Source organism: Oculina patagonica, chromosome 7 (assembly GCF_052425735.1).
Source record: "Oculina patagonica isolate OP01 chromosome 7, crgOcupat, whole genome shotgun sequence".
In the NCBI taxonomy this organism is placed as follows: Eukaryota; Metazoa; Cnidaria; class Anthozoa; order Scleractinia; family Oculinidae; genus Oculina; species Oculina patagonica.
Genome location: NC_135764.1, coordinates 27,165,475 through 27,183,119, shown reverse-complemented (window position 1 = coordinate 27,183,119; position 17,645 = coordinate 27,165,475). Strand labels below are relative to the sequence as shown.

Sequence of the window (17,645 nt, the reverse complement as noted above, 5' to 3'; positions counted from 1 at the left end):
AAGAAGTGATAAATTCATCCTTCTTTGGTGTGTTGAGGACAGCAGGGTCCATCAGAGAAAATGTCTATGTAGGGAATTTCACTTTAAAAGCTGAAGTCAAATCAAAAACCTTCAACCCCTAACTGATGATTAAATAAATGATTGGTCACTTGATTTTTTTTTGCAAAGGGGGTGGGTCATGTTATTTTCAACCGCCTATCAGGGGTGGGTCAGTCAGTTTTGAGCCAGAAAGAAGGGGTGGGTCACAAATTTTCGAGCCACCACTTTTCCAATTGCTCCGGCCCACCCCCCCCCCCCCCCCCCCCCGCCCCGCCTGGTACTTATTGACCAGTCCCTAATGTAAGTGGAAATCCTAATTAAGGACGGTGCCTACTATTGTTACTGCGCACTTGTTCTGCGCAAATGCACCGAACACACTGGACGCGCGCGCTTTTGATTAATTTGATCGCTCAAAACGACGAATTCAACTACGCGACCAAGCGCGCGACTAAAAGTCAAGAAAGATTTCTGCTTGACCAAATCCAGTTTATGGACACTAAGCCAGGTACAGCGGAAAAGCAACATTTTAGTTACCATTGACCTCTAAAAATGGCTCACATTAACAGTTAAAAACAAATCGCTAAGCGCTCAAACGTAACTCGCAAACTGCTAACTTCATATGGCGTGCGCGCGCGAGATGCAAATATTTTACTCGCTAGGAAGGAGAGAGGAAAAATGTAACAGACCCCAAAAACGATTCGATAGAGCTTTAAAAGAACTCGTATAACTTTTGAAAACGCACGGTGAGTCACGGTGCGTTTTCAAAAGTTATACGAGTTCTTTTCAAGCTCTATCGAATCGTTTTTGGGGTCTGTTACATAAGGCTCAGCTTTAATTTTTTGCAACCAGATAGTTAGTGGGATCGACTTGATGCGGCTTGATACATAACAAAGTAGGGGGTCCAAAGGCATGCCCCTCCTCCCCGGGAGGGGTGGGGGGGGGGGGGTTTAGACAACATTTGAACCCCAGAAACGCTATTATAGGCATTCTGTTAGAAGTTTTGCACTATTTTAGATGCCCATCATACAACACTTAAAGGTAATTACAGTGGAACCCCGATATAACGATATGCCAAGGGGGCAGTAAAATTATATCGTTATATCGAGGAATCGTTATATCGGGGTTCCGTCCCATACATTTTACTATTGCCGGGACATAACATATTCATCGTTATATCGGGAATATCGTTATATCGAAGATCGTTATATCGGGGTTCCACTGTATTTTGAGTGTCCCACCCTCTCTTTGGCCTGAAGGTAAGAAGAAAATGTTTATGTGAATAACCACTATTTCATTATTCCTTTACTGGAAATGACTTATCCATTATTCCAAGCATTGGACCTTATCTATTCATTTTCTGTTTTCGCCCGTAATTAATTATTCATTATTCCCCTTCCACCTCCGAATTTATAGGCACGAGCGATATTATTTTCGCTTGTTTTTGATTTTGCTTTTTGTAATACTAATTGACAACATTTTGCAGGGAACAGAGCGAATATATGCATTTTTGTTTGCACGCTCATTTCATCAAATAAATCCACCGAAAGCCAAAAAATCTCCAAATCAAGCAACCTCGTTCCCAGGGCTTTTCCTTTGGCGATTTGGCAGCCAAGAGAAAAGCCCTGGGAACGAGGTTGCAAATCAAGGCTCCATATTTTTTTCATGAAAGCTAAAATCTATTTAATTTTTTTTATTAATCATATCAAGTGATTTCTTTCACTCTGAGAATCATTTTAATTTGAACTTTATGGTCTCCAATCAGAATCAAGCAGTTTTGTTGCGAATAATACAATTTATGCAATTCTAGCTATTCAGGGAAGGAGAACCACTTCAACTCGTGCTGTTTTGAGACTAAAAGAATATGTCTTAGAACCACCGTGAAGTTCAATGCAATAGGTATATAATTACAGCCTAAACTATTTGGCAGTTCGATGGAAACAAATACAGTGAGTCAAGTCCGCCATATTACAAACATTGAATCGACTCAGGGCCATTTGTAAAATTGTTCAGCGACAAGGCATGCGTGAACATTTTCCTAGTTTACGAGTCATTCGATAAGTATAGAAAATCATTCGAATGCGAGCGAGAGCAATCCATGATTTATAAGTACAAGCGATTTTTCGAAAGTTTTGATTTGGTTTTGTAATTATACTTGACAGCATTTGGCAGTGAACAGAACGAACAGATGCAGATTTCGTTGTGAAAGCTTAATTCATCAAATCAATACACAATCTTCCAATAAATAGGGCAAATAAAAGCTTTATATTTTTTTAATAAACCAAAACATCTGTTTAGAAATCATACCAAGTTATTTCTTGTATAATGAAAGTCAGTGTAATTTGAACTTTATAACCTCCAATGCGTTCATCAGTGACCAATCAGAATCCATCATTTTTTGAACACGTAACAATTAACTTTATTCTAGCTATCCAGGAGAGGAGAATCGCTATAGTTTGCGAGTTTTTGAGTCTGATAGAAAAATATGCTTTTGAACCACCGCCAAGGTCAAAGCAAAAAGTAAATAATTACCGACCTAATTACTTTTTGCATTGTCACTCAAAAACATTTATCAGTCTCGATCTATTGGAAAAAATCTAATGAGTCCGATCCGCCACATTGCAAACATTGAATCGATCGACGGTCTTTTAGACAGTGACTCTGATATATGAGTAGAAAGGTGTCTTTTTTTTCTGGCATCCTTTGACTGAGGTTATTCGCCACTCTGCCACAGTAAGTAGACAGCTGACTATTTCTATAACCGACTTTGCGTCCCTTGGAGAAGTTCAGATCAAATTAATAAGTTCATCTTTTTTACACCATGAAAATATTTTTGAGCCTCAATTCACGTTCGTTACGTACTTATTTGTTTGCCTTCGTTTGTTTCTAACCATACTACAAAAAACACTTCGCATCAATGAAATTGTCTCTTTGAAGTTTGTGACTAACAGGCTGAACAGTTTACCCTTGTTATACAGGATAGCTCCGTCAGTGTTTAAAAGTAATCTAAAAAAGGATATTTAAGTTAGGGAATACACCAAGTCAGTAATAGTAAACCAGTTGCATATTCACTCAACACAACTCGCAACGCGCAACTCGGATATTACTTATTATCAAAATAAACAGATTACAACATGAATGGAAGAAGCTCAGTACGATTTCCATTCACTTGTTTATTCTGGACACCAGAGGGAAAGCGAGCACGGGGAAGGCCTAGAACAACTTGGCGAAGTTTGGCCGAGAAAGAACTTAAGTCCCTGCACCTGACCTGGAATGAGATCTGGAAGGCGGCACAAGACCCCTCCCGCTGGATAGAGACTGTAGAGGCCTTATGCGTCCAATAGCGCGAAAAGGATCGATGATGATGAGAAAACTAACTCGTTGGCAGCGCGTTCTCTCTCTCTTTTCCACCAGACTTTACTTCAATTAAAGAAGTATTGGTCAAATTGAGTTATTTTTCTTCATAAACTATTTTCATTTGCAGGAATAGTGTTTCACTACCACTATGAAAGCGAAAATAATCTGCATCATAAAAATTATTTCCTTCCTATTAACGTGGAATGTGGATAGCGCCCTCGCTTCATGGAAAGGTAAGCATTTATCTATCCTTTAAACGTCTAACTACAACTAGAGAACAAACGGCGCCCTGATCGTCACCCTTAGTACCTGTCATGTTCGATTGCCACTATATCCGACAAAAGAAGTGACTGGCAACGTACCAATCGAACTTACGATCAATGTTATTCTGGACGTCATTGAGAGTGAAAGGGGGAATGATCTTGTAGTACCAGTTTAAAATGCAGTTATATATATTAAGAAATCGGTGACTATTCTTCCATTATAAATTAACGCACTAACCAGTACAGTTTATATCATGTGTTTGCCCCTGAAAGTGCAAGTGAGGTGGGGACAAGAATTCCTCACAATTCTGAAAATGAATTTTACAGTGCGTCTTTTTCTAGCAGAGTTATCAATACAATATATAAAAAAATCACAATGTAAAGTGGACACGGCAATCGTTGTACAAAATGGTTAAAATAAAAAATCTAACGTCATATATTATACTTGATAGAACCGCGTCCTTTTTGTCTGATGGATGCAAAAACTAACAAATCTTAATTCACAAATAGTTCCACCCAGCGTAACATTACCAGCTCACGTTCTGCGAGTGTTACCAGGATTCAAACTGCACTTGAAAGTCCTTGGAACTACCCCCGTATACACAGCAATGATAAAAAACTCAACAATACTGTTTAACACGACAAACAGGACACCACACGTAGTCTTACGTGAGGAAGGAAACTACACCTGTGTGGCCACAAACAAACATGGAACTTTCGTGGGAATGGTCTCAGTCATCTTTAAAGGTATAAAAACCTATACCCATACAATAACGAGTGACTCTTATACCGTATTTATTCGATTAAGCGCCCAACCTCGAATAAGCGCCGCCTCGAATAAGCACCCACCCTGAAAGTAGGAAAAACTAATAAACGCCCAGCCTCGAATAAGCGCCCAGCCCACCCCACAAAAAAAGTGAAGTGCAGAAGAAGAGTAAAAAATGACTAAGTACTACTGAGAGACTTCCCCAAAGACCGATGTTTTGTTAGTATTTTACAGAAACTTTCAATAAAAAGTTAAAATTCTGCTTTGTTACATCTTCACGTTTTGCTATTATTTATTGTTTCGTTACACAATAAACTTACTTACAATAAACTTACTTACGTCCAACCTCGAATAAACTTACTTACAATAAACTAACTTACGCCCACCTCGAATAAACGCCCACTCTCCAGGTAAAAAAATTTAATAAGCACCCAGGGCGCTTAATCGAATAAATACGGTAGTTGCCTCAACCCAGCTAGAAGTATGTCTTGAAACATCGTCTACAGCGGTTCGTTTCAAAATGGCAGCAGTCAAAGGAAACCATAACCAATGCCCGCTCGTTATTATTTAGGTACCTATAAATTTATTTCGACAATTAAACCGTACGACTCACTCTGCGCAAAATCATTCCTTTGCATCAGGTCTTTCTTTCTTTATTCTTTTTATCGTTATTGTAGTTTTTAACTTCATAAATATTTTTCACTTATCTTTGTGGCCAATTTATAAAGTTACTGCTTGCTTCTTTTCTTTCCAGTCTTACCCCTTTTCAGATGTCAAAATTTAAACAACAATTTTTATTTTCATCACATCAACAATGTACCAAATTAAGCGAAACATTTCGGGTGAAAAGTCCGAAAAATCACTAATCAAAGCCATTTTTAAGCCAAAGGTGTTACTTTTTGGAAAATCCCGAACATCTTTGTTAAAATTAAACTCAAAGCAAAAAATAGAGCAGTTTTCAATTGAGTGTCGTAAAACCAAAACCAAAGTAATTACTCTGGCCAATCACAAAGGACACAGACAATCCAGTGAACCAATCAAAACTCGAAGCAAATACATGTAGCCGGCACGAAGCGCGGGAAAACGTGCGAGAGCGAGCCAATCACTAAGCGTAGCAATGCAAAACCAAAGCAAACGCATTAACTTTCGACACTTAAGTGAAAACCGCTCTAACCTTTGTAAAGTCATGTACATTGACTTTGAGTCGTATTCACTGCCCATTCCTTCTTTCCATGACTGACTTAGTTTTCTTCACGTTTAGATTGTGAACACGCCTGTGCTTGGGAAGACAGCTTCAACTGGAAGAGCATCAAATGGAAAAGGGTTGATACTCTATCTTGCCGGAATGTAACATCACTTGGATACATCACAAAATGCACTTCTATTATCCTTAAATTTGTGTAAGGAAGTCTCTAGATAGGTTTTCCTAAAGAAAAGGTTTTTAAAGACTGTTCTGAATTTGTGGAATTTGTGCGTCATCATTATATTTTTAAAATTAGGGGGAAAAGGTTATGTTGTAATGGTTGAAATGATCGTCATTCCAAAAATTATGAAATGCTCTTACAATTGTAAAGTGGTGTACATTGTTTTTGGACGTGACGTCCTCGAAAATGATCCACTTTGACATTTCAATGTATTTTATAGGAAATTTCACTATGAAAGAAAAAGGAGTTTTATTTGGAGATTTATGTCTTTAGAAAGTTCTTTTTACTTGCAGTAGAGTGTCAGTAAGCTACTTGTCACATATTCGTGCTGGAATGTTTCCTAAACTATCAGAACTTCTGGGACTGTAAGTTTGACTTTGAAGAATCAAAATTCGAGTGGAGAATGGAACAGAATCAAAAAGTCGAAAAGAGAAATGTGCTTTAAAACGTTTTTTTTTCCATAATTTTAACATTTATTTACACAGAAATTTATCGTCAAACAAAATCAAATATCTACATCGCGGAGCGTTTGCCAATCTGAATGGTCTTCATTTACTGTTAGTACATCTTCACTTAGCACATTAGATATGTTTATTTGCCCTTTGAATTTGTATAGGTAATTACATGATTTCGAGTGCAATTTGGGATAAATCAGCACGAGTAAATTTTTTAAAGGCTAACCAAATTGCACGAGTCCGTAGGGCGAGTGCAATTTGTAGTCTTTGAAAAATTTACGAGTGCTGATTTATCCCAAACAGTACGAGAAAAATCATGTGATTACTTGTTAATAATACACATACAAAAATTTCACTTGAAGTGGATGACAAACAAAACGTGTTCAGTGGCTTACCTTTCCGATTCGTTCTTAAACATAACGGAGTTGCCGGGATTTGTAAAAACCAGATACCGCTAGGGAATTTTAAAGCTCTCTGTTATGCATTATCAGGTGCTTTTATCCTTATCCTTATTCATCCTTAACTTCAATTCACGCTTGTAATCTTTCTTCTTTACGAGCCGTCAAGTAAGAATATCCACGATTGGTAGCTTTCAGTAGTTTCGTAAAGCCTCTCCTGTGCTGTACAAACGTCCAATTCCTATTACTTTGGTTTATATACTTATAACTTTCGTTAAATCGGTCAAACTTTTCATGAATCATTATGTTTTTGCTCAATTTTTGCTCTCTTAAACACTCCGACATCGGCCGCCATTTTGTTTTGGCGCGCTTTTTGACGTTCCTGTCAATCAATTTAATTTCAACTTCCTGTACTTAATTTCAACTTTTTGCACTCAATTTCAACTTTCTGTACTGTTTGGGATTAATTGAGGTGCTCTCAGCCAATCAGCATGCAGAAGTTTTTGTATGTATGTTATTATTTGCAAAACGAACAAATGTTTAAGTAATTGTTTTACTGCACATCAGGGGGAAGGAAACATCCGTAATTTAATAAATTTGCAATGTGAAAATTCAATAAAAAGGCAATGTTTCTCACATTGCATTGTACTTTTTCACAGATATTTGTCTTCAAACGCTATTACTTATATATCCGGCAGGGTGTTTAGTCATCTACCAAAGTTGAAAGTTCTGTAAGCAAATCGAGGCACACGGCCGGACTGTAAACCTTGTATGGGTTTATAGTTATGTAAAACTTAACATTATGTAATAATCTAATCAAAACATCCTTGCCGTTTTCAATGACAGCCTTATTATGATAACGCATAAAATAAGTTTTCCTAAGCTTACTGATAAAAAATACAAACATCTTATAAGATGTTCTTGCGGACGATAATTAACAATTATCCTGCGACATCGCGCGGAAGGCCGCCAAGTTGGCTAAAATCAGTCAATATTCCGCATGATTGAGCAGGGTAATTGTTTTGTTTTGGTTTGCAGCGCTTTACAAGAATTCGGACGAATCTTCGCAACCTACGTTTATCGCTGGATATCTGTTATGTACGGATGACAGATGACGTAAACATTTTGACCATATATGGGCAGCGCATGCATGTGTTGCATAGACAATTGCAAATATTTTGAAAGTTTTGCAGTAGTTTTTGAACTCCGCAAATGCGAAGGAAAATCGAAGATTGAGTTAAGTGTCTCCTTTTTTTAAATTGGGCATCTAACTAGGTGGATTAATAATAAAAATAAAACATTACTCTGGTTAAAAAGTTTATTTTTTTTATAATTTAATATTTTATACTTTTTTAATAGAAAGCCTTATTTGTAATTATGTTATTTGTTATTTTTCCTACATTGGCAATATTTCCTTTAATATCACTGAAATATTTTTCTGGTCTTTTAACTCCAAAAACTGGGCACTACAGTGTAGCACAGAAACATACTGTTATGATAGTGCAAGAATTGGTATGTCAATGGTTGAGGTCACACTAGTGCTTTTTTTACTATAGTAAAGTCAAGTTTACTATAGTTAAGCCAATTTGTAGTGCGACCGGCTTTTTTCAGTTTACTATGGTAAATGTAATCGTAGTCTGTCGCGATAGCAACGGCGGCAGGATGAAAGCAAAGTTTACTATAGTAAAACGACCTGAAAAGGCATGGTTTATCGCGCGTTTATCTAAACTTTGTCTATTTAAGTAATGGATTGTCTAAGTTTTGACATGAAATGTCTTAAAGCTCCGGAACCGTGAAATGGTTGCGCCATTTTCATTTACGTGCTTTATTCTTGTGTTCGGATCAACACAGAAGCAACGCTAGACCTTTTATTTCAGTTGTCCTAGAAAATTCGCTGAAAATATGTCTGACAAATGTCCGCTCTTCTTCGCCGCGCAGAAGCTTGTCTTCTCAGCATTCGCCTTGCGAGGAGAGCAGTGGTAAGCAGTGGGTAAGTCGTGCCGTCGTCTGCTCAGATTAATAGCAGCGATTAATAGAAGAAGAGCAATAATCGTAAGGACCACGCGTTCTGAATCCATGGCTCACTGCAGGCGACATGCAAGCGAGTGAAAGTGGAATGTCTGAGCACAGGTGGTCTGAGCATATTTGTTTTAGTCATCAAATTGCAGTTTGATTGACAACATTTGGACAAGAAGCCATCTGGAAAATGTAAAAGTCAACAAGCACAGTTTACCATAGTTAACTTTTGTTTACTTTTTTTTACTATAGTAAAAGCCCTTAACCACAGGAAAAGTCTAAGTGTGACCTCAACCAATGTTTTTCCGTTCACGCAACTTAGATTGCTATGTAAAAACTCCTCGTAATCTTTGCTCGGCGCCAGTAAAGTCGTCGATGGTAACAAATACAGTGTCAATGTCATTAAAGATATGAATATTGTTCATCGTGGTGTAAGATAGGAATGAACGTTTATTATTCGTTTGTCTCACGATAGAATCGCTTTGAGATGTTGATCGCGACGTTTCGACTGCAATACTGCTAGTCCTCATAAGACGATGAGGTCGATTGTTTACGCGTCAGCCTAAACTCACTGAGAAGCTTCTTAGCTTAAAACGAAGTGGACATCTATCAGAAACCATCTACAACAAGATCAGGCCCATGCACAAACAGCCACTTATGATCAAATGTGTATAAAGACATTTCCTTATGATTTGTCGGCTCATTCAGCTGACATCCTGTCCCCACTGACAGGCAAATCAGAGTACGCAGTTACCAACTCTACTCATTTCGTGAATACCGATAACCATAAAAGAATACAAAAAAGGAAATCATGGTATCATTTGACGTAGAACCTCAGTATTCACGAACTTGGCAATCGATGACAATGACGTAATTGCCTCACTTTGCAAACTAGGAAAGGATCCCGGTCTTGCCGACTGCACAAACCTAGCACCTACACAAATTACCGACTTTTAAATTTTGTTTTACGATCCACGTATTTCCAGTACAATGGATCAATTTACAAACAAAAGAACGAAGCCGGTATGGGGTGCCATAACAAAACCATCAGTTATCTCTAAAGAAAAGAAACATTCATCGTTGGTACTTGTTTCTAACGGTTATCCTTCTTCGTTTATACGAAAACTTTACTAAGACGACTAGACCAAGAGCCAACAATGAACCCACGCACGAATAAAAATCTACTGCGGTTTTACCCTACATTAAAGGTGTATCAGAGGTTCTTCGCCTCTGCCTACAACAACAAGGCGTTCGCACCGTCTTTAAATCTGACACAACTCTTCGGTCTTACTGAGTACGACCGAACGACGCCCTGGAACCGGGCAAACAATATGGTGTTGTATACAAAATTCCATGTGAATGAAGCAAAGTATAAATAGGGGAAACAGGGAGAGCGACGCAAGACAGGATAAAAGAACACGACAGAGACATATGGCTTACTCATACACAAACCTCCGCAGTTTCGGAGCACGCAAACGAAACGGGGCATCTTCCTTATGGAATCAATTCAAGATTATCGATCGTGAAACTCACCAATACACACGCAGGATAAAGAGGCTATCCAAATAAGACTCACTGATTCAAATAATATCAATAAAGACAGCGGAATAGAAATCCCTGAAGCATGGATATAGTGCGGTCCGGTATGTCCGAAAAATCGCTCCCGTGGGATTTTCGTGCCGAAATTGATTTTTTCGCTGTTTTGCACTAATTTTGGGCCGAATAATAAGAATCCGATGGGGTTCAAATTTTTCGACCACATCTTCCCATGTTTCTGGCTACTTGAGGATTTAATTTATGCTAATTAGATGCTAATTATATGATGAATAAGTTTTGCGAATATCTTTGCTCCGATTTAAGATTAACGTACCAAATGTTACACGAAGCTTGCTTTTGATTAGTTAAGTCATTTGACTTAAATTGGTTTCCATGGCAAACGGCGATGACGTCAGAATTAACTACCTGCTATTTTGGCGGTGGCCATCTTGGATCCGCCATCTTGGATTTATAAACTCTTACTTTTCAGTAGCAAAACAAAGCATTTTAAATAAACTTTAACTAACGAATGATTTCTAGTACGAACAATGTCCAGTTAAGTGCAAAACGTTCTTTATACAGTTTTCTACAAAAATAACATTGACTTTTGTTAGTCTCATAGTAACACCGCAAACGCTATTTGTCTTCTTTCTGTTACTGATGTTTTATACTATTGAAGAGTTCCGTTTAAAGTGTTTGTGTGTTTAAACGGTTTTGTGGTAATATCTTTGCTCTGACTCCATTTTACACCGAAAAAAACTTACAACGTAGTTTGACCTTTTGACGTGCGTCGTATGACTAAATTAAAGTTGTTCTTCTTGTGGGTAGAAAACCTATTTAAGTCAATTAAAGTTCGGTTCGTCAGGTAGAAAAGCACAATGATGTTTCGTTCCTATTCGTTCTGTCCTGGGTTTCTCTTTTCTTACATAAAAGAAGGAGAGTGACCGATCAAGGTAAGCGTATTTTAAGTTTTATCAGAAGGGAAAGCTGAAAGTAAAGCTTAAACAATAAAGTAAGATTAATTTGAGAAGCGTTATTGTACGCCAATCAGGAAACATTTAGGGGTGTTCTTTGGAGTTCAAAAATCTATCATTTATTAGCACACTTTCACACCGAAAAAAACAAAGCTCTAAAACTCACAACTTAAGGCGTATTTTCGCAATTTCGAGTCCTTAAAAGAAACTCGTCAGCTAGAGCTGCACATTTAAGCGTATAGACACAAAACACAAATTATTTATTTCAATTTGTCGTTGTTGTTTTGTTAAATAAGAGTCAAGTAGTAGCGATGAAGTCATGTCTCATTTGGGGTGTATTATCTGCAACGAGGGTTTTGCATTGAATAAGACTCTAACAAGCAACCCTGCAATGATTGAGCATGGCTACCACTAGTTTTATTGTAAAGGGCAAGAACACTCCCTAAGAACACTCCCTAAGTCGCAGCCCGGTGAAACTGTAAAAGATTTACCCCGTTTTATTTTCAGATCAAGTGGGAACAACGCTATTAGAAATAAAGAAAAATACGCAGGGAATACGCCTCAGCACTTAATCGATAACCACAGGAGCTGTTTGCGTTACGCTCAGCGCACCTTCACGGCGCTGATTGTGAATGTGGTTCTGTAAAATAAGTTGTTCATTCGGCGTGTGATGTAGAATTAGTTCTGGCAGTTCAAAACACGCTAGCGGACTATAGCGCCAGCTTGAATATGGCTGAAGTAAATGACATCTACGTGGCGATATTAAACAGAGTTCAATGGAAATAAGCGAAACAAGAAATTACTAAAAGTGATTGAAACAACTTTAAAGTGAGCAGCTTCCAAATCTGCAGTTTGTAAGTCGCTGCGTAAAAATGAGCCTAACATAGTTGTATAGTTAGCAGCCATCAGCAAGGCTATTGATGTACTGTCAGCTCAAATGGATAGCAAGTAAGGATACCATTGAGGGTTTAGAAACTATGACATTGGTGTTGCGGCGAGAAATTATGTAGCACCGGAATTGGTCATTCATTGGAAGCTTTGAAGATTTTCCGAATCCGTCCTTACTCCAGTTTTTTCTCACACATATGCCGTTTGGCTCGCACGCACTCGATGTTTCGGGAATGCGTGATAAAGAAATCAACAAAATTGTTAACTTAGCAGGTCAGTTCGATGTCCAAAACACAAGAAGTCAAGTCAAGGATCAACCTAAGGCAAACAAGGGATTGAAACACACCGTGCAAACACCTCTCTCAGTCGGTCTGCCCCTCGCTATTCAACCAGTTAGCCAACTGAGAACTGCCTACTCAAGTTAAAGACCTAGAGGAAATTGTCTGCCAAGTGTACTGCAACTCGGGACCTACCACCCTTGCTGAACTTCGATGGGAACTCTTTCGATCCAGGAACTTGGAAGCTGAGATGCTGCCTCCAATGCATGCTTCTTTACTCCCTTACGTCATCCGCGCAAACGTCAAGGCCATGCGCGACATATCATTTACCACCAGCTGCCCGGATCTTCCACCCCTTAAAAAGAATTGCTTTAGCGAACACCAAGGAGCATACGTTCCTGTTATGTGCCTGTCTCTCCCTGCACTCTAAGCTGTTCTGGAGCTTAATAAATGCAGCTGTAATTCGGACTGCAAGGGACGCTGTAGTTGTTTCAAGAACAGGCTTCCATGCACTCCTCTTTGCCCATGTTTTGAAAAAAAAAACGTTTCAAATCCATTCAAAGGTGACACGCAGGTTGATGATGAGGAAGAGGATGATGTACTTTGTACTAACAAAGTACATGCGCTTTAAACTAAAAAAGTACACGTGCTCAATAAAAAGAAGAAAAATAAAGAAAGTTCTGCCCTTATTTGGACATCACTCCTAATGGAAATTATTCGTTAGTTAAAGTTAATCAAAAAAGGCTATGTTTTGCTTTTGAAAATGAGAGTTCGAAAATCCAAGATGGCGGATCCAAGATGGCCGCCTCCAAAATAGCAGGTAGTTAATCCTGACGTCATCGTCGGTTGCCGTGGTAACCAATTTAAGTCAAATGACTTAAGTAGTCAAAAGGAAGCTTCTTATAACGTTTGGTACGTTAATCTTAAATCAGAGCAAAAATATTCGCAAGACTTATTCCTGCATATAATTAGCATCTAATTAGCATAAATTAAATCCTCAAGTAGCCAGAAACATGGGAAAACGCGGTCGAAAAATTTGAACCCCATCAGATTCTTATTATTCGGCCCAAAATTAGTGCAAAACAGCGAAAAAATCAATTTCGGCACGAAAGTCCACGGGATTACATACCGTACCGCACTAATACCTACGATCAGAAAGCAGCTACAAAGCGGACCTCTGAGGAAACATCATCTGTTAATCGGAATAATAATGAGGATCGAAATGCACTAATCACAACGAACCAACGTGTATACATAGCGACGCGTAAACAATCGACCTCATCGCCTGATGAAGACTAACAGTATTGCAGTCGAAACGTAGCGATCAACATCTAAACATTATTCTATCATGAGACAAACGAATAAACGTTCATTCCTTTTGCCCGTTCTCATGGCTTGTCAGATGACGTCATAATAGAAAGTAGAAGTACAAAACATTTCCACACGACGTAATACTATGAAAATTGTAAACATTGGAAACGAGACAAATATAATTGTTCAGTATGTTAAAAAAGCTTTCGTTTCTATAATTTCAATTATCGCCTTGTGTATTTTCAACACCTTTTTAGTGTAGTGTTTGTACACTACACTAATGGAGTTAGCTTAGTAGGGAAGCGAATTCCGCTACGCCAGACGTAAACAGTTAATTGCGCGGTCAAGTGGAACAAGTACGTAGACATACATATGCAAATTAGACTGGAACTGGCTTGTTATTGTCCACGAATGTTCTAAGTCAATGGGTTAAAAAATTCGCGACTAGGCTCGAACGCGCTCCGGGCAATTAATTGAGGGGAAAAAGGTACTCGTAACATAAGATAAATGTACTTCACCAAAATAAACTGATAAAAAAAACTTACAGCCAGTGTACAACTCCGTGACATGAGATGGTAACAGATTCACGCGAGTAATAACGCAAACAAAATACTTGATGTAAGACTTCTAAGTGGATTCCGGAGATACCGGCAGTAAAATGAGAGGACATTTTAATTTGTAAAGGATACACGTCACGCAAGCTAGTAGTAAGAGATTAATATTTGAGCTGTGGGCAGTTAATAGGAAAAAAAGGTCATCGCAACATAAGATAAATGAAACTACACCAAAAAAAACTGATAAAAAACTTTAATATAGCCAGTGCCCAACTCTGTGAGATGGCAACAGATTCACGTGAGTAATGGCGCAAGCAGAATGGATTCCGGAGATACCGGAAGTAAATGAGAGGACATTTAAAACTTATAAAGGATAAACGTCACACTAGCTAGCAGTGAGTGATTAAAATTTGAGCTTGCTGAGACGTCAGCCAGGTAGCAAGTTCCGTACTGACATCATTATCGAAGAATGTCACAAGGCTGACTCTAATTATTTTCCGTACAAAAGCTACCTTCTTTAGTCACTGAGGTGATGTGCTTAAGGTTTTTTAAACAAAATTTATAGTTTGCTAAGTGATGCCATTTAACTAGCTACCTCCCTTAGTCACTGCAAGATCTGATAAACCGTTTTCAATGTGTTGGGGGAAATTCTTCTTTAGACAGATCACGTTATTAAAGAACGTGGCAGGATGACTCGAATTATTTTCAGTAAGTAAGCTACCTTCTTTAGTCACTGAGGTGTGTTTTTTTTTTAACAAAATCAATAGTTTGATAAGTGATTCCATTAACTACCTCCCTTATTTACTGCAAGATATGAAAAATAGGCGCCTACAGGCGCGTGTGACTACTGCTAAGATGATCGATGAAAATTACGAAAATAGAATAGGCATATATATGCGGCTATATTTATTGTAAAACTGTCGGTCAGAGTTTTATATGGTGTATAAGTCAGTGGTAATCAAGAAGATAATAGGAAGAGTCTGCATATGAGCTAAGAAGCCCATCAGGCTGAAGCTTATCTCGGTTTCCTTAGCATTTTACTAGAAGTGTTTCTATTCCCCCTGGATGGAATGCAAGTCTATTGCAGGGTTACCCCCTAGCAGTTAACTTGCCAGTTCCCATTTCATTAAACACCTGGGTGAAGTGAGACAGCATGGGAGTTACGTTTCCTGCCCAAGAACAAAACGCCGCAACAGAGCTCGAACCCCGACTGCTTGCAATTGAGGCTCCTTCTTCGTGTAGAAGCACAGAACACGTCACAATAGAATACTGCATCACAAACCTTTTGTTTTTATTATATTCCTCGTTCTTTTGTCCTTTTGTTCTCTATTGTTATAGGTGAACTGTGTCTTCTACACGAAGTAAGAGCCGCAATTGATCATTAGTTCAGCACACTAACCATTAGGCCACTGCGCCTCCCACAGAAGTAACCAGAAATCGGCTCCAAAATACAACCCAAAAATTATTGGATAATCAAAAACAGTTTAAATTGATTTAATAAACTTTAATATCAAACAAGAATGATACAACAACTTAGTGAGATCTATTTAACAGAAGTTGCTACATTGTTATTTTGTATATCTATAGGTAACAAGAACAGAACATAATTATTCAAAGCATTGCAGAACAATTCATATTTGCTTTTGGTTTGCCTTTGATAGAAGCACAATAGGTTTGAGTTTCTCATTTTCTGATCTTGAGAAGTCAAGTGGATAGTGTTCAGCTACATATCGTAGTATCTACAACTGTACCCATCAAGATATTATTGGTGTTCGAAAAGGTGTCCGCGTTGAACTTTTTAACTTATATACAAATGGGTTTTTATTTTTACTGTAATCAGTAAAAACTTCACACTTTCTTGGTGAGAGGCACACTGCTCTGCAGGTTATTTGTTTGTTCATTTCCTTGTAATTGGCAATCAAAGAACTTTTTTCATTGTTTACACAGGAGAAAAAACTGTGTTTGTAACCGGAAACTTTCATTCATCTTCTATGCTTGTAAATACTTTACTTAAATATTTTGCAATAAAGAAATAATAATTGCTGAATTTAGTAAATAAAGGATGCAATATTAGTAAAATATTACAATTAGAATTACAATTAAAAAGCGGACATTTAGACTAAAATCTCAAATAAAAGCGTACTGTGGAGTTGTATACATGTAAAAGTACTTGTATTAAAGCGATTGCGTGACTTGAACTTCAGGCTGCGAGGGCTTGAATGGTGAACACTGTAGTTTATATTATCGCTTATTTGATCGAACTACCACGGTTTACGATCATTATGTTTTAATTCATCTAACAAATCACAGTTTTGGAGTAATTATTTTTTTAAAAAGGAATTTTCGTAATGATTCACCACAGCTTTCACATCGATAGTTTCTCGATCACTAGAAGATTTAATTCGACAGTAGAGGTCAATAGCAGGCACTTGCTCAGATTTGTTTGCTACGTAAACGGACACAATATTATATTATTACCATAGTGGGAGAGAGGATCATGTATTTCCCTAAAACTTAAGCTCGAAATATTCATCCGCAGTGGCTGAACTCTCCTAAAGAGGGGTTCAATTTCTTCACACGAGGCTATAAATGTACTTTACAATTATGGAGTTGGAGTATCGGCAAGCGCACGTGTTGTTTATCACGCGTGGTCAAATCAGTTTAAAATACAATACATATTCGTCGCACACTAATAACTGGTCGAGCTAAAGGCATAAATGTACTCACCAAACCTTTTTATCTGATCGGTTGGAGGCAAATGTGAAATATGTGTGATGTTGTAAAATATAACAACACTTAACTCGCGATCGAACAATCCGTTCCAAAGCTGAGAGCGAAGCGAAGCCGAGAAATTTGTCGTATACATCTATACCAGCCTAAAAGCTGAAAAATACTCACGAACCCTTTCATCTGTTCGGTTAGAAACAAAATACGAAAGCTGTGAGATGTGAATGTTGTAAAATATAAAACACAGACCTCGCCATCGAACATGTAATCGATCACTACAAAGATGTTCGTTTGTCATCGTAGACCATCGGTAGACCATCGTTGTTACGAAGTGTTACCGAAGAGACTCACATATCTGTATTTCTTTGTGCTGATTGGCTCCGAAGTATACTCTATTAATACTTACTTACTTTCGGGACGGACATGACAGCAATAGTGACTACTGGCGCATGCGCAGTAGTCACAAAAACCGCTGTCAACGTGTTGGGTGGAATTCTTCTTTAGACAGGTCATGTTCTCAAATAATATGACAGACTGTGTCTCGTCTGACAATTGCCAGACATACAAGCTCGACTGGTGACGAGTCACGTGATAATTCTCTCAAACACTACACTGTCCGTACGGACCGCTCGTTCTTCAAATACTTTTACATCTTTACGTAC

The 17,645-nt window shown here is 38.1% G+C and overlaps 1 protein-coding gene across 1 annotated transcript; it reads left to right on the top strand.

Annotated features, from left to right (window-relative positions):
• Positions 1-2,697: 2,697 nt before the first annotated feature.
• On the top strand, positions 2,698-5,826 carry LOC144659337 (uncharacterized). Its single transcript, XM_078519750.1, has 4 exons — positions 2,698-2,769; positions 3,521-3,626; positions 4,167-4,403; positions 5,684-5,826. Exons 2-4 carry the CDS (start codon positions 3,542-3,544, stop codon positions 5,824-5,826), a joined length of 465 nt encoding a protein of 154 aa, XP_078375876.1. The 5' UTR covers positions 2,698-2,769; positions 3,521-3,541.
• The last annotated feature ends 11,819 nt before the right edge of the window (positions 5,827-17,645 follow it).

Bases quoted from the DNA above. Each gene is read 5' to 3' on its own strand.
- LOC144659337 (XM_078519750.1), top strand. From the start codon at position 3,542: ATGAAAGCGAAAATAATCTGCATCATAAAAATTATTTCCTTCCTATTA. The intron at 3,627-4,166 runs GTAAGCATTTAT...ATTCACAAATAG, and splicing joins CGCCCTCGCTTCATGGAAAG to TTCCACCCAGCGTAACATTA. The intron at 4,404-5,683 runs GTATAAAAACCT...CTTCACGTTTAG, and splicing joins GGTCTCAGTCATCTTTAAAG to ATTGTGAACACGCCTGTGCT.